The following is a 23,430-nucleotide window of genomic DNA, read 5'->3' as shown; positions in this document are numbered from 1 at the left end:
TTAGCAGGGGCTGAGATCAAGAAAGTCTGCACCAGACTAGGCAAAAAATTCAAGAGACCTGATCTCAACCAATAAAAACCTGGATATACTGATACATCTTTGTTTTCCCAGCTATGTGGGAAGCCTAAGTAAGAGAATTGCAGTCCAAACTGACCAAGACAAAAAAGTAAGACTCTATTTGAAAAATAACAGAAGCCAAAAGGGTTGAAGGTGTGGCTCAAGGGTACACTGACTGCCAAGTTAAGCACAAGGCCCTGAGTTCAAAGCTCTAGTACTACCTTCAAAACTAGTATCCAGAATTAAGTATGGTCATTTTATAATTCCAAACTGGTTCATCACTGATTGTATTCAACTATGGTGATATACTCTGTAGATAAATACATCATTTTAAAAATGCAAGCATTTGTTAGTAGTTCTCACTCGATCATTTGTTCTAGAGGAAAATCCTGACTTTTTACTTGGGAAAGTATAGAAAATGGCAACTATCTTTGACTTCCATACTGTCATGTAGAAATTTTCTTATTTAGACAATCTGTGAGGCAGTAGATATAAGCCATATATATAAGCTGTTTGCATTTTCACAATTACAGATATAAATGTATATCCTAAGGTTTTATACATCTGTGTACATTTCTTAAAGCTATTTAAATATATAAACCCACATCATTTTGAGTATTTAAGAATACCAGCTTAACCAGATGTTTTTTACAGGAGACCTTAGTGTCCAAGCCTTATTTTCCTTATGTGAATAAAATTATTACTCTCATGAATTTATATCATTGGTCCTTTTTGAACCACATCTTGATACCTTCAAATGGTAAGCAATTTTTTTTAAATAAGAGATGTTTGTAGGGTATTGAGGCTTTAGGGTAGGAGAGTCCATTTTTTACTGATTTTCACTTTTAGAGACAACTTTTTTAAAAACCTTTCTCATGCTTTTGATTAGTTTCCAGCAACTCACATTCCTTTGAACATTTTGACTGCTGTTTTGTGCATTTTTTTGCTGAGGATTATACTGATTTAGTTTCACCGAATTATGAAGTATATGGAAAGCATGTTTTTGGAATGTCAGAATATTTTCTGAAGGAGGAAGAACTCCCAAGAAGAGAGTTATCTCATGTCTTTTGCAGAAGGAACAGAAAATCATTCATCATGATTTTATATATGTATAAAGCATCATTCTATTTCATCCCCTTTTCTTTTAAACCAAAACTAATTTAGGATAAATTGAATACAGGTAAATTTCTAGGACTGTAGGAGAGAGGTGAAGAAACTAAATTCTATTAGCTTTAGTAGTTTTAACAAAATAGCAAATAAAATATTAAATATTCTGATATCAAGAGAACTTAAGGGCCTTTAGGATCACTGCCCAGCATAATCAAAGTCCTAAATAAATTTAAAGCCTTTGTTTTTAGCTTAGTTCCTAAGCCTAACCATTATAATTACCACCAAGTTGTTCATGAGACGCATGGTTTGTACTCTCAGTGTATCCTGAATTTCTGTCCTTTGGTTAATCCTTTGATTAGAGATGGTGCTTCTCTAATGCATTCTCTTGCTTTGGGTCTATTTTCCTAAAGTATAGGTAACTAAAAATTGGGTTAACTGCCTGTTTGAGACTAGTAGATAGAATTGAAATTGGATTTACCTGTATTCATCCATAAGAGATGCCAGTTTTGAGTCTGGGATGTTAAAGGGGCTTTATATTTCATATTATATTATTATATATCGTATAGCAATTACTTTTGTAAATAGTGCCTTTCACACAGTCATCTTCTGGTAAGTGTTTAGGGAAAAATCTTGTGGCCTTTCTCCTATTACATGTGAAGAAAGTTCTCCATTCTTTTCTGCCTTTAGTCAGAGAACTTAGATAGCCAACGTATTAAAGATACTAATTTCAAGAAGCCAAATTCTGATCAAGATGAGAGTTTGGAAATGGCAACCCCAACCACTTCTGCAAAATGAGCATCTCTGTCTAGCTTTGCACTCATAAATTTAGAAATTGCCATGCACTGAATCCACACCTGAGAAGACAAAGATCCTAGAAAATGGTGTGGCCTTGTCCATTTGCTAAAGACTAGAGATCATGATTTAAAAGTAAACAAACCTAAAACCATTGTGTGTGAACATAGCAGTTTGAAAAACATTGTTTTAGGTCAAAGCACAGGTCTATAGACTCTGTCTGTAAATAGGCAGATAGTAAATACTTTAGCTTTTGCTACAGCTGCTCACCTCTTCCATGATAAAATAAAACAACCATGTATAATATGTATAGGAGTGTGGCTGTCTTCCAATAAAACTTTATTTGCAGAAACAAGATTTGAGTTTTCACTAGTCTACAGCAAGAGATACAGCAAGAGATAGACTTGAAGAACCAGTTAATATACTGGTTGTACCACCTACATCACTTCTGACACTGATGAATGGGTGAGGACTCAGTCATTTTCCCTTTTCACAAGTCCCCAGAGGGTGCTAATGCCACTCTACTTAGAACCACCCATCTGGAGAAAGAAAATGAAATTTTCTCCTTTTGGTCATTTGTTTTCTGTCCTTTGGAAGGGAATCAGGGTATGTTAAAACTTAGTATCACCCTTATAAAATTTAAGACAGTAATTTTTTATAGGAACTCTGTTGCCATCTTTTCTATCCCATGTCCCACAGTCTCCTCGTAAATAAGTTATCAAAATACCTTCTTGCTCATTCTTCTTATCAGGGTACATTCTGCTCAGCAGTCAGGATTCAAGTCTTAGAATGAGCAAGAGATAAAGAATGGGCAAATCCCTCCTTTTTTGTTTTATAATAATAGTCACTATTTTGTAAGTTTATATGTGTTACAAGCACTATTTCGGGTATTTTAACTTATGGAAAATAAGTTTCTCGACGATTGAGGGCAACGCTGAATCTTGATAGTTAGGGGTGACAGAGCGACTCTGTTAAAGGCTGTTAGCCTACTGTGCCTTTTCTCCACATCCTTCTCATACTGGCTTCTTGCCCTGGAGTACAAGACAAAAGCACTTTTCTTTCTGCATAGTTGGGGGGACTTGCTTGGACCACTGACTACTGGTGACATCAGCATGAGTAGCTCTGTATGCTGGGGTCCATGAGGAGGGCTGCACCGACTAGGCTGTGAGGCCCAACTGACCTGATTCTAATTGCCGACATTGAGCTGATGTTATTCTTGGCATAGGGCAGAGCGATTACTCAGTAGTTTCTGTTAAAGTGATCCTTTGTTAAACTTCTGCTCCAAATCCACTCCCCCCCACCCCATCTCCTCCCTCTCCCCCTCTCTCTCTCTCTCTCTCTCCCTCCCCCCTCCTCCCCTCTTTCTCTCTCCCTCTCTTTTCTTCCCTCTTTCTCTCTCTCTCTCTCTCTCTGTCCTCTGTCTCATCCAAAACAAAAAAAGAGCCTAAAAAGCAGAAAAATTAAGGATATTCTGATAGCAAAGGCAGAATTGCTGAAGTTTCTTTTTACAGTGGATGAGAGGAGGGATTTTAAACATATAGTACTTAACTGGTTTTCTTCGCTTTCTAAACAAAGAAAGCCCTTTAGTTTTCAGTAGATTTAGTTTGTAGCATGTGTAAGGTAACTGAAAGTAGAAGAAACTGTCCTTAGTTCCTCCCATCCTTCACCCATCTGCTCTCTTCCCCTTTCCTACCATGACCAAGTTTCAGATAGTAACCTACATTTAGTAAAGTAACACCAATTGTTCCTGTTATTAACATGGCTGGGAACAGCTCAGTGTTTGATGGCAGTGTGGGCGTTTCCTATGCTAGGAGCATTTCCAGGGCCCTGAGATGGCAGCTTCTTGCTACTGGGGTATACACATGCACAGTCCCACAGATAAACCCAACCATGTCTTGTTATTTTACTCCCAAAAGTTCATTGCATGTATAGAAAAATTACGCCACCCTTTAGGAAGGAATACTTCAGCTGCTGTGTTTAGGTTGGGGGGAAGGGGAGAGAAAGAAATTGATCAGGCACCAGCTCCTTTTCCAAGCAGCCAGCAATAACACACGAGCTGCCCAGCGCTACATGAAGAGCAGGCAAGTGGTCTAGCCCTGCAGGCAGTATCCTTAGACATATATACTGTTGTGTCAGAAAAGAAGGCTGGACTGGAGGCACGCAAGGGGATAAATTTGTGTATGTTCTGAAGTCCCAAGACTTGTGGATTCCTGTGTGTTAATCTACTACTTCTTTGATTTTTTTGTTGTTGTTTGTTTTTTATTGATTGATGTTATTTGTTTTTTATTGATCATGAAACTTGAACTCTGGGCCTGGGTGCTGTCCCTGAGTTCTTTTGCTCAAGGCTGGCACTCTACTACTTTGAGCCACAGCACCATTTCCAATTAACCAGAAATGGTTAATTGTAGATAAGAATGTCTCATGGGGATTTTTCTGCCCTAGCTGACTTCAAACCCTGATCCTCAGATTTCAGCCTCTTGAGTAGCTAGGATTACAGGTGTGAGACACTGGCACCCGACTGCTTCTTTGTTTTCCATTGGTTGATTGGTGATTGTTTTTTTTTTTTTCTCTTGACTAAGTACTCATATACCATTTTCAAGCTTTTCCTTTTTACAAATTTTACTAGGACCATTTTGCCAAACCACACTGTTTCTTAGCTATTAGGAATACATTAAAAACACATGAATGGTGTATTAAACCTTGTTTTAGAAATAAGTGCTCTGGATAGGCAGGCTTTAGAATCAGATAATCCTTGGTTTAAATCTTGGTCTTGTTTTGTCCATGACCTAGGAACTTCTTTGAACTATATTTTCTGTCTGTCCAATATGGAGATGAAAATATATACCTGTGGGTCATTACAGGGATTATAATTCTCAGATGCAAGGTTACCTGGTGTTTGTCTTGTTTCACTGATTGTTTACAAATGCCCTCCCATTTACTGACTCAGTTTAACATATTAAAAAATGTAGATTGCTTAAGTAATAAATGAAAGACCTGGGTTTTGAACCCAGATATTTCAGCCTTTGGCATCTAAACTCTTCGTTATCAAGCCATCTTCTATCTTCCTGATAATAAGGCACTCAATAAATAGCATCTGTTAAGTACTTTTTACATAAATTTTAAGTTAAAATTCACAAGTACTTACTGACACATACTAAACAGTATTATGAACTTACTTTCAGGTGTCTTAGCCATTCTCCTGCTATTCATATATACTGTCTCAAAACAGAAGGCTTATTAAACATAAAGATTTAGAAGTTATCCCAATTACCTCAACTACTTAATTAAAGAGATGTCCTTAATAAGGTATTCTTTAGAGCTGAGGATGTGGCTCAGTTACCAGCCTAAGAAGTGGAAGGCCCTGAGTTTAAACTTCAGTACTTCCAAATAAATAAGGAACTTTTGGGCTCAAAAATCATAGAAATGGCATGGCGCCAGTGGCTCACACCTGTAATTCTAGCTACTCAGGAGGCTGAGATCTTAGGATCATGGTTCAGAGCTAGCCCAGACAGGAAAGTCCGTGGGACTCTTACCTCCAGTAAACCACAGAAAACTGGAAGTGGTGCTGTGGCTCAAATGGTAGAGTGCTTGCCTTGAGCTAGAGAGCAGAGGGACAGCGCCCAGAGTTCAGGCTCCACAACCAAAAAACAAACAAACAAAAAAAACTTAGAAATGCTCATATTCCACATTCCCATGTTGCTTCATTCTTAAATAATAAGGTCAGGATTGAATGAGTCAAACAAGACCATGCAATATGCGCTAAAGGTTTACTGTATTACAATATAGACATTAGTTTGTTTTGTTCATTTGTAGCTGATAATAAAAGAAGTTTCTTGACTATCAGGTTGTTTTATAGATAATACCTCCTTGTCATATTAGAGAGAAATGGGCACATAGGGAGAATTTCTGGTATCACGTGTAAATTTATCTCCACTCCACTGATGAGGTTTAGAGGGCTTCTTGAGCTCATTTGCCTTCTACCCGTGCTCCTAACAGAAACAGTTTTGTTTCCTCCTTAGTTATAGATTTATCATCAATAAATTGTTGCTGCTCTGCTGCCCACTCTCATACACAAGAATGAAAGGAAATGTAATGTCCTCAGTGCAAACCTAGATGTCAGCCTGGTTGTAGATACTGAGGCAGCTCTCCACTTCAGCTGCTTGGGAACAGGCTTGTGTGTCTTGCACTGTTCAACTGTTATTTGCCACCGGACCTGGTCAGCAGTTTCTACCTGTCTCACTCCTGTGGTTTGTTTCTCATTGTGTGCCTATGGTAGACTCAGAAAGCAGCTCTGTGTAAGATAATGACAGACTTCAACATGAAAAACTTTATCTACCTGAGATGGGGAGCCACAGGAAAACTACTTAATGGAGATATGATGGCAAGGCCTGTGTGAGATTGGCACAGTAGGCCACCCAGGTATTGTTCCAGGCCAAATAAAACAAATTATACATTTGAAGGACAGAGATGAATTTATTTTTATAAACTTAAGTTTGAAGTTGTATAGGAGCTTAGAGAGTGCTTTTATTATTTTCATTTTGCTAAGTAGGAGACATAAGATGCAGGCATGTTATTAGGAGATTAAAGACCTCAAGATACAAATAATTCCCAACAGTTCCTAGCAAATGAAAAATAAAACTTGAGTCAAGTGGTAGAAAGTGTGAAGCCCAGAGTTCAAATCACATTTCTGCCAAACAAATGACTAATGGGATGATGCATGGATAAACAAAAAGATAGTTAATAAATAAAACAAATAGTGAATAAACAAAACAGATAGTTAGGGCTGGGAAGGAGGCTCAGTATAGAGTGCTTGCCTGGCATGCATGAGACCCTGGGTTCAATTCCTTAGTATCACATAAGCAGAAAAAGCCAGAAGTGGCTCTGTGGCCCAAATGGTAAAGTGCTAGCCTTGAGCTAAATAGCTGAGGCACAGCACCCAGGCCCAGAGTTCAGGCCCTACAAACGACCAAAAAAAAAAGAAAAACCAAAAAAAAAAAAACCAGATAGTTAAAAATAAGATCATTAAGCGATGCACTGGTGGCTAATGCCTATAATCCTAGTTGAGATCTGAGAATCAAGATTTGAAGCCAGTCTAGGCAGGAAAGTCTGTGAGACTGTTATCTCCAGTTAGCCACCAAAAAAGCCAGAAGTACAACTGTGACTCAAGTAGCTAAGGACAGTGCTCAGGCCCTGAGTTGAAGCCTCAAGGCTGGCACACACATACACAAATGATGATGATGATGATGATGATTACGACGATGATAATGATGATGAGGATGATGAATTCTCTTTTGTTAACTCAATTGAGCTCGTAATCTAAGGTCATTGCTAGTGTGTGTGTGTGTGTGTGTGTGTGTGTGTGTGTGTACTTGTGCACTTGTGCATTGTGCATGCATGTGCATGTATGTGTGTACTGATCCTGGGGCTTGAACTCAGGACCTGGGATATCACTGGCTGTTTTTGCTCAAAGCTAACATTCAACCACTTGAGCCATAGCTCGGACTTTCCTGCCCAGACTGGCTCCAGAGTGCGATCCTCAGATCTCAGGCTCCTGGGTTGTTAGGCTTATAAGCAGTAGCCACTGGCACTCTGCTTATTACTGGTATTTTAAACACAGGTTGAGCCAGAAAAATCCAAAGTGTCACATAATCCAAAAACTTTTACGCCCTGCCACAATGCAATAAGTAGAAAATTCCATACCATGAAACTTTGTTTCATGAATGAAAGTACTAAAAATACTATATAAAGCTACCTTTAAACTGTGTGTTTACAGGGTATATAAACTATAAGTGGACTTCCTGTTTAGACTTAGGTCTCTTCTTCAAGATATCTTGTTATGTATATGCAAGTAGTAAAAAAAAAAAAGGGGGGGAGGGGGGAGGCTGGGAAGGGATGTGAAGGGTAAACCAAAGGAGGAGGCTGCAATGCTTGGTAATAAATGTACGCATTATCCTGCCCATGTAATTGTAACCCCTCTGTACAGTATGTTCACAAATAAAAAATAAATAAATAAATTTAAAAAAAAAACCTGAGGGGCTGGGAAGGTGGCTCAGTGGTAGAGCACTTGCCTTGCATGCCTGAAGCCCTGGGTTCGATTCCTCAGCACCACATAAGCAAAAAGAAAAAAGCCGGAAATGGCTCTGTGGCTCAAGTGGTAGAGTGCTAGCCTTGAGCTGAAGAGCTGAGGGACAGCGCCCAGGCCTAGAGTTCAGGCCCCGCAACTGGACGCAAAAAATAAAATAAAAAATCGGAAAAAGTTCCAACCCCAAACATTTCAGATAATGGATATTCACTCTCAGTGAATATGTATACATGTGTGTACACAAATATACACAGTCATTTAGATATACTGTGCTTTTGCACTGCTATATTCTTAGATACAAGTATAAAAGAAAGGCTCAATCTGTATGCATTTGTGGATATATGTATACTAAAAATATTCATATACAAAAGAACCTGTGTGCACACAAACACACAGCTTCTTTTGTATATGAACCTATGTGCCTGTGTCCTTGCACACATGAGCCAGTCCTGGAGCTTGAACTCAGTGCCTGGGCATTGTCCCTAAGCTTTTGTGCTCAAGGCTAGTGCTCTACCACTTGAGCCAAGTTTTAGTTTGGTCTTTTTGATGGTTAATTGGAGGTAAGTCTCATGGACTTTGGAGCCTAGACTGGCTTCAAAACCTATGATGCTCAGAACTTAGCCTCCTGAGTAGCTAGGATTGCAGGCATGAACCACCAGTGTCTGGCAAGAGCCATTTTGTTGTTGTTGTTAATGACAGTTTCATTATATAGCCAAAGTTGACCTGGAATTTACTGTGTGGTCCAAGCTGGCCTCAGATTTGTAATCCTCTTACCTCAGCCTCCCAAATATTGGGATTAAAGGTGTTCATACCAAGTCCCCTATATGTATCTTCAATATTTAAAACAATTAACAGATTTGTTTACAAATTATTCTACAAAGAATAATTTTAGAGAGAAGCAAATGAAATCTTTGCTATCTGTATGCATCTGGCAAGAGTTAGACATAGTAACAAGTTTGTTTTATATTGCTTTGGAAAAAAGACTTAAATAGATCCACTTTAAAAAGGGTGTCAGCATCATAACATAAATAAAGAAGGCAGTGTGGTGTAGTTAGGCTCAGCCACACCCCATGGGTGCAATTTCCAGATCACGACTCAGTATTTATGCAATGTAGATAGATGACTGTTGATTATGTGCTTTGGTTTCTTTTATGTGACCTACCTCAGGTGATTGGTAGGATGAATGGTATAGGGCAAAGCTGACCATAGCAAAAGCTTAATAAATGCTGCCCTTATTGTGTGCAGCATGTAAATCTACCCTCTTAATAATCCTTAATTTTTCCATACAGTATTGTCAACTATTGTAAATTGTGCCACACATCTCTAAAAATCGATGGAAATTCTATTCTCACTGAACAATCCTTCCTTTTTTGCTTCTTCTCCCAGACTCTTGATAATCACCATTTTTACTTTCTATTTCTATGGCTTTGATTACTTTAGGTACTTTACAAAAGTAGCATAATGTAGGATTTCTCTTTTTGTTTTGTTTTATTTTGTTTTTTTGGTCGGGCGTGGGGCTTGAACTCTGGGCCCCGGTGCTGTCCCTGCGCTCTTCAGCTCAAGGCAAGCGCTTTGCCACTTCTGGTTTTCTAGTGGTTTATTGGAGATAAGAGTCTCATAGGGGCTGGGAAGGTGGCTCAGTGGTAGAGCGCTTGCCTTGCATACATGAGGCCCTGGGTTCGATTCCTCAGCACCACATAAGCAAAAAGAAAAAAAGCCGGAAGTGGCGCTGTGGCTCAAGTGGTAGAACACTCGCCTTGAGCTGAAGAGCTGAGGGATAGCGCCCAGGCCCAGAGTTGAGGCCTCATGACTGGACCCCCCCCCCCAAGAAAAAAGAGTCTCACAGACTTTCCTGCCCAGGCTGGCTTTGAACCATGGTCCTCAGACCTTAGCCTCCTATGTAGCTAGGATTACAGGCTTGAGCCACCAGCATCCTGCTGTAATTAGCTTATTTCACTTAGCATAATATCCTCTAGGTTTATTCATATTTTAACATATGGAAGGACTTTCTCCTCTTCTTCCTATTCTTCATCTTTATCTTCTTCATGAAAAGAATGTTAGTATGTAGCCCAGTTTTTTTTTAATGAGACATAAGCTGTTCCTCATATATAATAATCAAAGGAAAAATAAAGATAAAAATAAAATCTTGTCATTGCTGACAAACATTGTGAATGGAAGACCCCCAAGGACACCATACAGTGAGACAAAGGCCTTTGGAAGTATGTGAACAGCTACCCTCACTCTCGCTGGGTTTCCAGAGTTTTCTAGCATCAGAGGCTTACACAAAAGTCAAAGCACTGAACAGCTCTCATCAGCCTGTAGTAGTCAGGTCAGTGATTAGTGGCTTACATAATCAAGAAAACACATTGTCCCTGTATGTTAACTGTTATACTGGAACATATTACATGTGACTTTGTGTATTGTGTAATAGGAACACTATCCAAATTAGAGCTGAATCAACTGTGGAGACAATGATGTCTCATGTATTTGCCCCACCAGAGTATGAAAGGGGATACAAAACAACATCGACCAACTCAAATAGAGATCGACATTTGCTGCTTTATCTCCCTTGGTTCTCGAAAGTGAATTTACCAGAGCTCTTTTATTACAGAGAGAGTTGTCAGCTCTGTGCCCCTCCAGCAAGCCTAAGTGAAAACTAAAAGGAGTGCTTTCTGGAAGATTTTCTTTTTTTTACTTACCGAATTTAATCTCTGACTAGTATTATCTTTCTGGTATGAGAATCCAAATCTTGCTTCCTTGTGACCTTCCAAGCAGCAGTCTGTGTTCTATCAGAAATCCCTCCTTCCCACCCATGAGCACCCTGTGTGGTGGCAGGAGGAGGGCCTGCCCAGTCCTTTGCCGGGGACAATGCCAACCCTCAAACTGTGGTTTCCTCAGCCTTCTTGCTGCAGTGTGGCTGTTTCCCACACATGCCCAGCAGAGCAGCAAGAGTCATGTATATATTGACCAGGTCAGTAGAATCAGTCCTCAGGCGTCCAGCTCTGTCACTCCAGGACACACGGGAACAGTTCACACACTGTCTCTGCCTGACTCTAACCTGTATCCACAGTTCACTTGGAAATTATATACACAGAGCCTCTGTCCTTTTGGAATGACTATCAGGACAAAACAGTTAATGTAATCTATGGTCAGTAGAGTTGCAGGATTGGGCTAAGAAAGGGTAGGGGAACACAGGAAGGCTCATGTTTGCCTGTCTAAATTCATTCAGAGACATGCCCACTTTTAACATAGTCCCAGTGTTGTCCTAGGCTGCTTTGTATCAGATTTGATGGTAATCCCACTCCAATTAACCTGGACTTTACCAGGACACCTGAGGACTCATCTCATTACTGATTCTAGGATTGCAGGTGGTGTACAACTGTAATCACTTCAGTGGTCACTCAGTGTGTTGACCACTACAAGTCATAATGTAGAGCCTTTTACTGTACTGGAAAGAGGATCTGCTTCTTGTCTGTTGTATTGAGGCTTAAGCAAGTTTGAATGTGTGGTAGACTGAGAATCAGCTCTCATAGCAGGATTCCATTTGTAACAAGATCCCCCATCCCTGCATCAATGGGTTAATAAACAAGTTACAGGGAGTTTTCTCATATGATTAGAAACCTGAAGCTAGGTTCTTTCAGACTCCATGGTGACATCAGAAACCTACTTTTCCTTCTGTCTCTGTCCTCTACAGTGAATCCTGACCCATCTAGCTAATTCTGTGTTCTCCATTAGGAAGAACTGTAAGGGAAAAAAAGATAGGAACCAACCAAGTAAGCTTTCTTTAAGAGTTTTCCTAAAACATCTCATGGGCCATAACTGTGTCATATGATTATCTCTAAAGACAAAAGAGAGTAGATTGTGTTGTTGTTGTTGTTGTTTCAAGCTAAGCATACATTATTATCTAAACAGAATCAAAATTTAGGAAGAACAGGTAAAAGGATAGTATCCAGGCAAGTGTCAGTCTCCTAAGCACTAAGTCCTAACTTACTTCAGTTGTTAGGTAAAATTAAGGATTGACTTTACATAGAATATCAAAGTCTAAGGTCTTCACACAAGAGTTACACCTTTAGAAAAAGGAACTTATTTTTGCCTAGGATCTACCAAGAGCTTATTTAAAATAATGTAATAGTTACTATTCAAAATCCAGAGAATGGTGCTATTTAAAAATTACATCTGTATATTAGCACACATTTGCCTGTCTTCTTGTATAGAAATTTGAGTTATTGCTTTAACAAATTATAATAGTTGGGATATTTTGCTGGTCTCTCCATAATGTTTATTTAGCACCTGGGCACAACCATGTACAAACCACGCATTTCCACTTGGGTTGTACAGAAGAGCAGTACATTCATCAGTGGTTATAGTGCAAAGGGAGAATGGCTAAGCTGTGATAAGACATGCAAATAAAATTTTATAAGGGTTCAGGAGAGGGAAAAATATTTCTGCAAGAGAGGATTGAGTAAATTATCTGGGATCCTAAACATATGTTTTTATTTTAAGAGTTTGCTTTCATAGCTAGTGAGTATCATTGTAAGACCAGAAAAAGATGTTGGAAAAATGCATAACCAACTACCATTCACAAAGGATTACTTCTAGGTAGGCTTGTATGCCATCCCATCCTTCAGTTAATGAGGGGGAGGTTTGGGAAGGAATGGAAAAATTGTTGGGTATCCATTGTGTGCCTGGTGCTCCAACTTACTTCAAGAAACCTTAATGGAATGCTGGATTAGACTGCACTTCCTTCAGTATCCCACAATCCAGCAGAGCAGTTATAATTGCTTATGAGAAAGCAAAGCTGAAGCTCAAAGAGGTTAATTTACTTGAGCAGATCACCCAGTTTGTGAGTAACCAGACTTCTCTTTGAGCCCAGGCACATTTGACAAAAAAAAAAAAAAATCATGTTCTTTCCATTTTAGCCTGGGTCTCTACCTCTTGTAGCCAAGACTAAATAGTCTCTTCTTCAAATCTAGTCTGTAGCAAATTCTACACCCCACTGGTTGAAACTGGGGCTTCACATAGTTATTTTCACTCTGCTCAGAGCACATTTGTTACCTGCTTAAATGCTATCACAACTCTTTTTAATTTTTTTTTAATTTTTTTTATTTTTTATTCCGGTTGTGGGGCCTGAACTCTGGGCCTGGGCGCTGTCCCTCAGCTCTTCAGCGCAAGGCTAGTGCTTTACCACTTGAGCCACAGTGCCACTTCCGGCTTTTTTCTTTCTGCTTATGTGGTGCTGAGGAATCAAACCCAGGGCCTCAGGCATGCAAGGCAAGCGCTCTACCACTGAGCCACCTTCCCAGCCCCATCACAACTCTTTTTAAAATAATTGATGTTTTTATAATAAGTAACTACAGAGTATAAAATTTAAGATACAAATTTATTAATAGCAAAGTATTAATCCCACTTGTATCTACCTTGACCCCTAAAGAGTTCTTTGCCATGGAAATTACTATTTTTTGGTATATCCTACCAGAATTGCCCTGTGCAAATACATGTGTGTGTGTGTGTGTGTATTAGTGTGTTGCATATGTGTGTGTGTTTGTGTGTATGGTTTCCCTTCTTTTAATTAGAATAGGTGCTTATTATAAACATGGTTCTCAAAACTTGTCCTTTCTCCTCTTTCTTCTTTCTGTCACTTAGATATCCCATAAAGATTTTGATAAAAAAAGAAAAAATTGATGAATTTGGAAATATGGTTTTAGTTAAGTTGTCTCCATGGTACATTTTTTTGAGTAGTTCTTATTGATAGCAATTTCCTCCCAACATTACAGATATTCCTCACTAAAGAGTGTTTTGTGGATGGAATGTAGCTCATTAGTGGAGTACCTGCTTATCATGTGCAAGGCTCTGGGTTCAATCTCTAGCACCACAAACAAAGAGAGGATGGGAAGAAAAAGGAAAGAAAGGAAAGGAAATGGGAGGGGGAAGCATAGTGTTCTTATATCTGATTTCTTCAGCCCTCATTCTGACTTTGGTCTTCTTGCTTTCTTACACGAGGCATCCCCTGGGACAGCACATTCCTGCCTCCCTTCCTCCTGCCTGTTGATCCTCTCCCATAGGTTTTGGGACCTTAGGTAGGGAAACTGAAGTTGAAAAGAAGGGGTTTGTATCAGAACTAGTCCCAGAAGCTTGGCTTATCACTAGGAGCTTTAGTGACTGTACCATAGAAGTTTGCTAAGCAATCTGGACTCCATGGCCTTCCACTAAAAAACCTTCTTATATTCACGTGTTTTTTAAAAAAATTCTTTTTTGGGTCAGACATGAAGAAGAATTAATAAAGTCCTTTCGTTTATCCTTCAGGTAGTTTGCTAAAGTGGGGGAACATTCGGTTTAAAAGTGCTCAGATCCTCATAACTATCAAATCACCTATTTTTTGGTCAAGCATTTTAATCAAAGATCTCCACATGAGATCCCTCCATTCTTCTTATTTCTGCCTCCCCAGACCTCTGGACTCATTTCTTGGAAATGGGACATCCCAAGGCATGAGAAGGGCCAGTGGACATTTTTCTGAATCTTCCTAATTCTTCTTTTAAATCTGAAAAAATTAAAATTGAGCTGAGATCTGGTTGATTATGCCTGTAATCCTAGCTACTCGGGAGGCTTGGATCTGAAGATTGTGGTTCAATCCCCAGGATCAGCACCAAAACAAATTAATAACAATGAAAATATATAAAGGACAAAAATAATATTAGTGACACCTAACTAAAAAGTTAATCTTTTTTTAATATTTTTATTGTAAAGATACTGTACAGAGGGATTACAGTTACATGAGTAAGGCAATGAGTACTTTTCCTATGGAGCATTGTTATCCCTCCTTTGTTTTTCTCCTGTAAAAGGTTAATCTCTTCGGAGCTCTCATCTCATTCTACCAGGCCTAGCATGATGAAAATTCCATTCATCCCATCTTAGCATATCATAACTACCAACAGAAGCCAATTTCAAGAAATGCTTTTACAGAAGTAGAGTGTGGCTTGAATGGTTGAGTGTCTGCGTTGAACAAAAAGGCCAAGCAGGAACTTGAAGCCCTGAGTTCAAGCCTCAGTACAGCATACACATACTCATACACAAATGCTCTTAATTAAAAGTACTATGTATTTCATTGATTATATTATTTTTCTCTTAATGTGGCTTCATGTTTTTATGATACACATTGGCAGAAGTACTGATCATATTGAGGGACTAGTAACAAAATTTGTGACACACACAATCCCTACTGTTAATGAAGTAAATAGGTGTAAGAACTTGTACAGTATCTACTCGAAGAAAGTATACCTCTACCTCCTGCAGATCTATGTACCTCCCTGATCTGTAGTGGAGGTTTTATACATTTATTTGTAGGCCTATCCTCTTGCCAAATTACCTTTGTGTTGATTTTTTATTCATATAATGACTGGTATTCATATAGTAGTTTTACTTTATTTTTTACTCACATATTAATGTAAGCAGTTTTTAAAGTTATTTTCTTTTTTAGCATATATATTATATGTGTGTGTGTGTATATATAATATATGTTTTTAAATTTTTATTTATTTGATCAACTCCTTTGTACCAGTAAAGACAATAAAAAATATACTTAAGCCAGGCACTGGGGGGCTCACACCTGTAATCCCAGCTACTTTAGGAGGCTATCTGAGGATCTCCGTTCAAAGCTAGCTCCAGGCACGACAGTCCATGAGACTCTTATCTCCAATAAACCACTAGAAAACTGGAAGTGGTGCTGTGGCTTAAGTGGTAGAGCACTTGCCTTGAGCTGAAAGCTGAGGGACAGCACCCAAGCATGCTATTTTTCTTTTGACTTTGGTAAATTTATAAAAGAGCATCCAAATTTATAAAAAGGCATACTTGCTAGCCAGGGGATATACCTAATAAAACAGTATAAAGAAGGTACTTTATAAACCTCAAACACTATTCTAATAACAAAGGTAAACTTAACAATTCCTAATTTTTTTTTTTGGTGGGGGGTATTGGTTGTGGGGCTTGAACTCTGGGCCTGGGCACTGTCCCTCAGCTCTTCAGCTCAAGGCAAGCGCTCTACCACTTAAGCTACAGCACCACTTCAGTTTTCTGGTGGTTTATTGGAGATAAGAGTCTCATGGACTGTCGTGCCTGGAGCTAGCTTTGAACGGAGATCCTCAGATCTCAGCCTCCTAAGTAGCTGGGATTACAGGTGTGACCCCCGGTGCCTGGCTTAAGATTGTCTTTACTGGTACAAAGGAGTTGATCAAATATAAATTTTATGTTAGTCTTTCAGTCAGTAGGATGTTACTATGCTAGAATTCTAAAAACAATCCTCAAGGCCCTGTATGGTCTGCTTTTTGTCCTGGTCTCATCTCTGCAGTCTGTTGGCTCATAGTGCCCTAGCCATATGGCTTCTTCCCTTTCTTCCAACTTCAAACTATCTAGAGTTAAGAGTGCTAGGATGGACTTGTCCCAAATTTGACTCTGTTTCTGGTACTTAACACCCAGAAGGAGGAAACATTCATTAAACATTCACTGAATTTAACAAGAAAGGAAGCTAAGACTGTGAAACCAAATGGTTTTTTTATGTCCATGGCCAGTGACTTCTAGGCCAGTGTCCTTTCAACAACTCAGCTTCAAGAGACTCCCTCCTCTGAATCCTAGACCTGCTTTAATAGTTTCTTTTGGTCTTTGCATGGCTTTAGGATTTTAGTTACATACAGAAAATGGGTATGAAGTGAATCTCGGTCAATCTTTTTTTTCTCTTTTGCTTACAGGCGATCTTTGGCAACCAAACCTTCCCTAGCTCCAATTTATGGACAATAAATAATGGTGCAGGCTGCAGAATTTCAAGTGCCACAGCTGGTGGCCAGAAGCCAACCACTCTGCCACAAAAAGTGGTGCCACCTCCAAGTTCCTCCTCCCTGCTCCCTAAACCCCCATCTAATCACAAACAAATGCTCAGAAAGGCAACATCCCAGAGAGCTTCCAAGTAAGTTTTTCTGATCATTATCTGTTCAATTTCTTCAAAATTGTATTAATTCTAAGCTAATGGTAGTTTTTATGAAGTTTTTAAGACCACATGGATTGAAAACCAGAATACTTGATGGGTAATAATGGTTAACTTTGGACTCAACCATGGCTCCAAATTGCTATCACCTGGAAGCAATGGCAGCATTTTAGTGACTGACAATGCTATGGCTGGACAGCTATTGCTCTTTTTTTTCCCCCAGTCCTTGAACTCAGGGCCTGGCCACTGCCCCTGAACTTTTTTCTCGAGGCTAGAACTCTACCACTTGAGCCACAGTGCCACTTCTGCCTTTTTCTGATTTTGTGGTACTGAGGAATCAAACCAGGGCTTCATGAATGCTAGGCAAACACTCTACCACATTCCTAGCCATTGCTCTTTTATGTTCTCCAGGTGACAGAAGAGAGTTGTCCTCTGGCAGGATCTGTAAGCTTAGAGAAAAACATTTACATATTCTTCATGTATCTTCTCTTAGTTACTATACAAAATCAAGTCATTTTAATTTCATAAAGAATTTAACATCAGGTCAGGCGCCAGTGGCTCATGCCTGTAATCCTACCTACTTTGGAGGCTGAGATCTGAAGATCACAGTTCTAAATCAGCCTATGCAGGAAAGTCCATGAGCCTCTTATCTTCAATTAACTACCAGAAAAGCAGAAGTGGCACTGTGGCTTAGAGCGGTATTGCGCTAGTCTTGAGCACAAAAGCTCAGGGACAGCACCCAGGCCCTGAGCTCAAGCAAACCCCAGGACCAACTTGTTGATTCAAGGTTAGGCCTTTGAATGGAAAGACAAGATTAAGGTCATTTACACAATTAAATTATTATTAGTCCACAAGCTGTAGAAACACTATTTCTTGTACCTTTTATAGTCTATGTTTTTTCTACCAAAAAAAAAAAAGAATTCCACAAATCAAATTATTGTCACACACCTTCACTCTACTTCCAGCCCTTGTTTTAGCTAGTGAACTTATAACAGACTGCTAAAGCCATTTGCTTTTAGCAACCTTTCTCCAGGTTAAAACCAGGGACTTTTCAGCAGTATGTGGTGGAGGCAGGCATTTTCTGCTATATAGACCCTAGAGGGTCCTTACATACTTGCTCACATTAAGGCTCCTCATTAATTTATCCTTCCTAAGTTCAATTTTAGTTTTAAGAAAGAATCCTAGGGTCTAGAAAATAGTTTTTTTCTCTTAATGGGTGAATCAAATTCTATATTCAAATAGAAAAGAATCTATTTACGGCTCTTTTAATCCTATTGCTACCATTATTCATTTATCCAGCAAATACTTTATGCCTGCTAAGTACCAAGCACTGTTCAAAGAAGAGCTGGCATTGTAATGCCTGCAGATCTCTTCAGAGCAGTAGTGAGGAATGCTACAGCCTGTGGTTGAATACTGATAACAGATGGATAGAAAGGAAGTTGTATGTCCTCCCAACCTGGAAAGAGGAGTTAAATCTCTAATGGTATAGTCCCTGGAGCCAAACTACTTCCATTCACATCCCCATTCCACAGTCCACTAACCTGATACCTTTGGCAAGTTATGTTAATTTCTTGGCCTCAGTTTCCTCATTTGTAACAATAGGACAGAGTACTTTGTAAGTCAGTGGATAAATATGAACAGAGATAAATGTATATAAAGCCTGGCTCACACTAGAACTCAACCAACAGGCCTTAGTCACCCTCGGATACTTGCTAAAGCCACATTGTCCTCTGCAGAGTGGAGAGGCCCACAGTAACCAGAGAATCAGTGAGTTGAAAGTAACTGTTAAACCTGCCAGTATGCTCCTTGTTTGTGGACTCCCAAGTTATTGCCGTTACCCTGAGATAGCTGGTGGACTGGTGGGGAGATGATGATGGCCCTTCGTGGCCTGTGTAGCTGGCTGGTGGACTTGTTGGGGAGGCGAGCTTGGGCAGCAACTGCTCTCTCTCCTGGCAGAAGATGTGGTAGCCTCCTAGGTGGAGTTGCAGCCCTTTGTACAAATTTTGCTTTGCTGCATTTTTGTGGTTTCTTCTCTGTGACAAGCAGGAGTGTGGGAAAACCGGAAACAGCTCAACATAAAAAATTCACAGAAGGGAGGAAAAAAGCAAAGATTTCTTCAGACTTTAAGAAATATAATCCAAGTATCAAAAGGCATGCTGTGAGGCACTGTTCCAGGAAATAGTTTCCAATTTGCCTTTAAAACTCTAGCACAAGCCTGTGGAGCTAAGTTAGCACTAATGGGGACCTTAATATTCTCCTGCATGGAAAATGTCCGGGGTTGTGAAGGCCCCACAGATATTTTCAAGTATTCTAGCTTTCAGAAAAAGGAATAGAATAGATTTCCATCTGAATGGACTCAAGGAAAACCTCCCTCTAGTAAATATTCAGATACACTTTTAAATAAGCTTAATATTAATTTTAGGTTTACAGAAAAGTAGTAAGTCTAGTACAGAGAGTTTCTATGTATCCCTCACCCAGGTTTCCCATTGTTAACATCTTCCCCTGCCATGGGAAATAACCTTTAGTATGTTATTGCTATTGTGATCTGTACTTTTACTTTACTTGGATCATTGAAGTGACTGAATCCAGATTTTTTTATGACCCCTGGAAGATCCTGAGTACCAGAATCCCCCAGGTATTTTTATTCTTCTAAAGAGATAGTTGTTCTTATCTAACAGAACAGCTTAACTAACATATCTGTGATTCCATTTCATATTTTAAAATTAAAATATAAATAGCACCTGCCTCTTGGTGGGAAAAACAATTGAGTTAATGAATGTCAAGCACAGTTACCAGCACCAATACTTAATAGATGCTAAATAAGTATTAGATGTAGTTATGAATAATACCAAGATTGTGTTTCAAAAGTTTTTCAAATTTTTTTTTAATTTCTGCCTCCCAAATGTATTGTTTCATTTGCTTGGATCTTATTGTAGCCTTTATTCTAGCCTGGTTCAGATTAATCAGGAGCCCTCAGTAATGACTGGTGGGACTGAGTCACACTCAGGAATGCCATAGTGGCCCCAGGAGACACAGCTAATGAGAAGTTGTAGTGAGGATTTGACCATGCCAAGCCCTGTGTCTTTGGGTTGAACTTCAAACTTCTTCTAGCACAGAAGTTGGCATTAGATAGATAGAGAAGCAATTTCCAAGAGCACCAATGTTTCCACATCCTAGAGGGTTGTGTTCGGAGAACAATAGAACATAAAAGATGGAATGTGTGGATTTGGTGCACAGGGAATTGAGAATCACAACAGCGGGGTCCTATTTCTTTATGATAATTTTCAAGTCGCCTTCTGAATGTAGGTTTCATTTTCCCATCTGTAAAACTGAAACCACTGTCCCTACTGAATAATTAACCAAAATAGCTTGTCAATTCCGTTGAAAGCTTTTTTATGAGCACATTTGTCTTTTAATCCTGGTGCTTTGCAGCCATTTTTCTGATCCTCTCTTGGCCCAGCAATTCTTATTAGGTTCTCAAACTATTAGGTTCTCAAACTCATATTTCCTTTCCATATACCCTGTTTGCCAGTTCCATGAAGAGAATAATTTAGAATTTTCTTTCCTCACTTCTCTCTTGCTTGCTTTGACTATTTCCATAGTTCCCGTAGCCCTTCTCGACCTCCTCAGACCTTCCTTTCTAAACTATTTCTGAGAGTCCAAGAAGTAGGCTAAATTAAGAGGATTGACAGCTTACGTGTTGCCTTAGGAACTTGCATCCCAACTATCTTCTTTCTATGTTACCTTTAACTATATTGATACTCCCCAGGAAATACGGAGAAAGAATCCCATCTGAGGAGACTGAAGTTTACTCAGAAAACTCATAGATTGCAGATTAATTTTAAAGGGACCAAAGCTGTTACAACTTGGGAGATTTCTCTGACTAAAGGAAACAGACAGGCCAGGCTTGTTGGCTCAGAGGTAGAGCATACACTTAGCATGTGTGAGACACTGTGTCTGGTCCCAACAAAAGGTAGAATAGGAGAGGGGAGGATGAAGAGGGCTAAGGAAACAGAAAAGGAGGGTCAGACTAACTTCATTCCCTTTCTCTACAGAGCTCATTGCCTTTCCCTCAACATCAGAGTGAGCTCAGTGGAAACTGAAGATGACTACTGTTCTGTGTCAGCACCCAGGACAGTGGAATCTATTAAGGACTATGGAGGATTAAGAGGAAGGCGAGCAGTGAGAGCCAAGTAGTCCAGTAAAACCAAATACCATTAATGTGCCCCAAACATGGGTGAGGTCAGCAGTATGATAAAGACAGTGCTCAGAGATTAATGTCAGAAGAATATAAAAACAAACATCATAAAAACATACATAATTTACCTTATATATCTTCTTTTTAATTATGTGAGCCATTACAGTGAGGAGATTCTAGGACAAACTATTCAGGAGTTATTATATTAGTATGAGCGTAGAAGCTGTCAAATTAGAGATTAACTATTATCAGTCCTCCTGTTAGCCTCTTATTACATGTAGTCTAAAGAAACATGATTGAATCTGTGACGTGTTCATCCTTAAATTTAGGTTTCTCTGGCTCTTCTGCATTTCCAGCATAAGTAATTATACACTTGATCTTAGCCAAAAGGCCAAGAAGCGATAGCATAAGCAATTATAAAGTTTTCATGTTGGGAAATAAAGGAATGGAGGCATGGTGTGGGATTACGAGTGTGGCAAGGCTACAAAGGCAGTCAGTGGCCAAGCCAGAATTGGCCTTCATACCACTAGAGACCACTTGTGCCATTGTCTTTACCAGTCCATCGGTACAGCAAATGCAGAGTCATCCTAAATGTTGCTTTGATGAAAGTACAAACTTATTCCTCTTTCTTTCCACACCAATTTTACCACTTGAATGACCAATGAAGTACTCAAAAGAAGGAAGATTTAGCGCCACTCTTAAGGTGGGAGGTGTTGGGGGATTCCTGGTAGGTTCTGCATGGAAGGGCTGGGTTGATGACCAGTCTGAAAGGCTTTTATGTGATAGCTTATTTCCATGAGAATGCAGTCTGAGATATGACTAGATACCCAGACAAACACTTTCTCACTACAAAAGGAAGAGGATAGGCATAAGAAAAGGTGAGCAGTCAGATCTGCCACTTAGAGTAGGAGAGTTGGTAGTTCATGCCTCTATAATCCTAGCTACTCAGGATCTGGAGATTAAGGGGGTCAAAGTTCAAGAACAAACCTGGCACAATGTTAGCCAGACTCTATCTCAACCAACAAGCCTCGGTGTGGTGGTTCATCTCTGTAATCTTAGCAACCTAGAAGGTAAAGGTTAGAGGATCACAGTCAAAGGTTGACCACAGGCAAGAAGCATGAGATTATATCTGAAAAATAACTAAAGCAGAAAAAAAAAAAAACAATTTAAAGACTGAGGGTGTGTTGAGTGATGGAACACTTACCTAGCAAGTGCAAAGCCCAGAGTTCAGTGGTACCAACAAAAGGTTTGTCACTTAGATTCTGCCCTGGTCATTTGGTGGCATTAAGAGGATTTAGGTTTAGTTTGGCAGGGATGTTGACATGAGTAATAGGTGCTAGCAATCACTCCTAAGCAGAAATCACCCTGCCTATATATGAGACAGTGGTGGGGCACGTGAGAGTGTGGGATGATGGATCTCCATTTACTGAATCATGTTTGGGTTACTGAGTTGAACATCTTTTTTCACATCTCTACCTGCTGATATGTTGAAATGATAATATAATTGCTGGATATTTCCCATCTCCTTACTTTTTTGTACTGTATTTGTACAGTATATATACCCTTCATGTAAACTCCCATAAGGATAAGCAGATATTGAAAGTAGATTAAAAGAAAGCATTGTGGAAAAGTTTCAACAAGAAAGAAAATAACACTTTATTAGAAAACAATGATTTTTCTTAGCAGAACTTAAAAGCAGAGTGCATCATGTGAAGAGTTAGCAAAAGCTCTCAGATAGAGCCAGGCCATGTGGTGCACGCCTGCTGTCCCAGCACTTAGGAGGTTGAGGCTGGAGGAGTGCAAATTTGAGGGCAGCCTGGATTACAGAATAAGTTGAGGCCTACCTTAGCCATAATGCAAGATCCTGCCTTTAAAAAAAATAGCAAGCTAAAAATGGAATGAAGTAGAAAACCCAAGCAGTGTGCAGAGAGGAAGGATTGTGGGGATGAAAACGACCTAGAAGAAAGTTGGTGAGCAGAGCAGATAGAGACCAGGCATGGAAGAGTACTTCATGCATGCAGTAAAGGCAAGCACCAAAGTCTTGAGGGTAAAGTGTGTATGCAGAGAGAAGTGGTGGGCAGGCAGACAGGTCCAACCCACAATAACGGCCACTGTGGCAGGCAATACTAGACAGCCCTCAAGAATATGATAGGACTTTGAACACAACAAAAAAAAATATTAGATTGATAGCAAAACCACTTTTTTTTGGTTGGTTGGTTG

At 39.5% G+C, this 23,430-nt stretch overlaps 1 protein-coding gene across 1 annotated transcript in view; it reads left to right on the top strand.

Annotated features, from left to right (window-relative positions):
* Positions 1-23,430, top strand: part of Ttll5 (tubulin tyrosine ligase-like family member 5) — a 221,664-nt gene that overhangs the window by 180,357 nt on the left and 17,877 nt on the right. Inside the window, exon 30 of the mRNA XM_013013504.1 lies at positions 16,780-16,994. Coding sequence (XP_012868958.1) covers positions 16,780-16,994 — 215 coding nt within the window. The remainder of the gene's footprint in view (positions 1-16,779; positions 16,995-23,430) is intronic.

Source organism: Dipodomys ordii, unplaced genomic scaffold (genome assembly GCF_000151885.1).
Source record: "Dipodomys ordii isolate 6190 unplaced genomic scaffold, Dord_2.0 Scaffold2, whole genome shotgun sequence".
NCBI classification, from domain to species: Eukaryota; Metazoa; Chordata; class Mammalia; order Rodentia; family Heteromyidae; genus Dipodomys; species Dipodomys ordii.
Note: the sequence above shows the minus strand (reverse complement) of the source record. Positions and strands in the feature narration are given on the sequence as shown.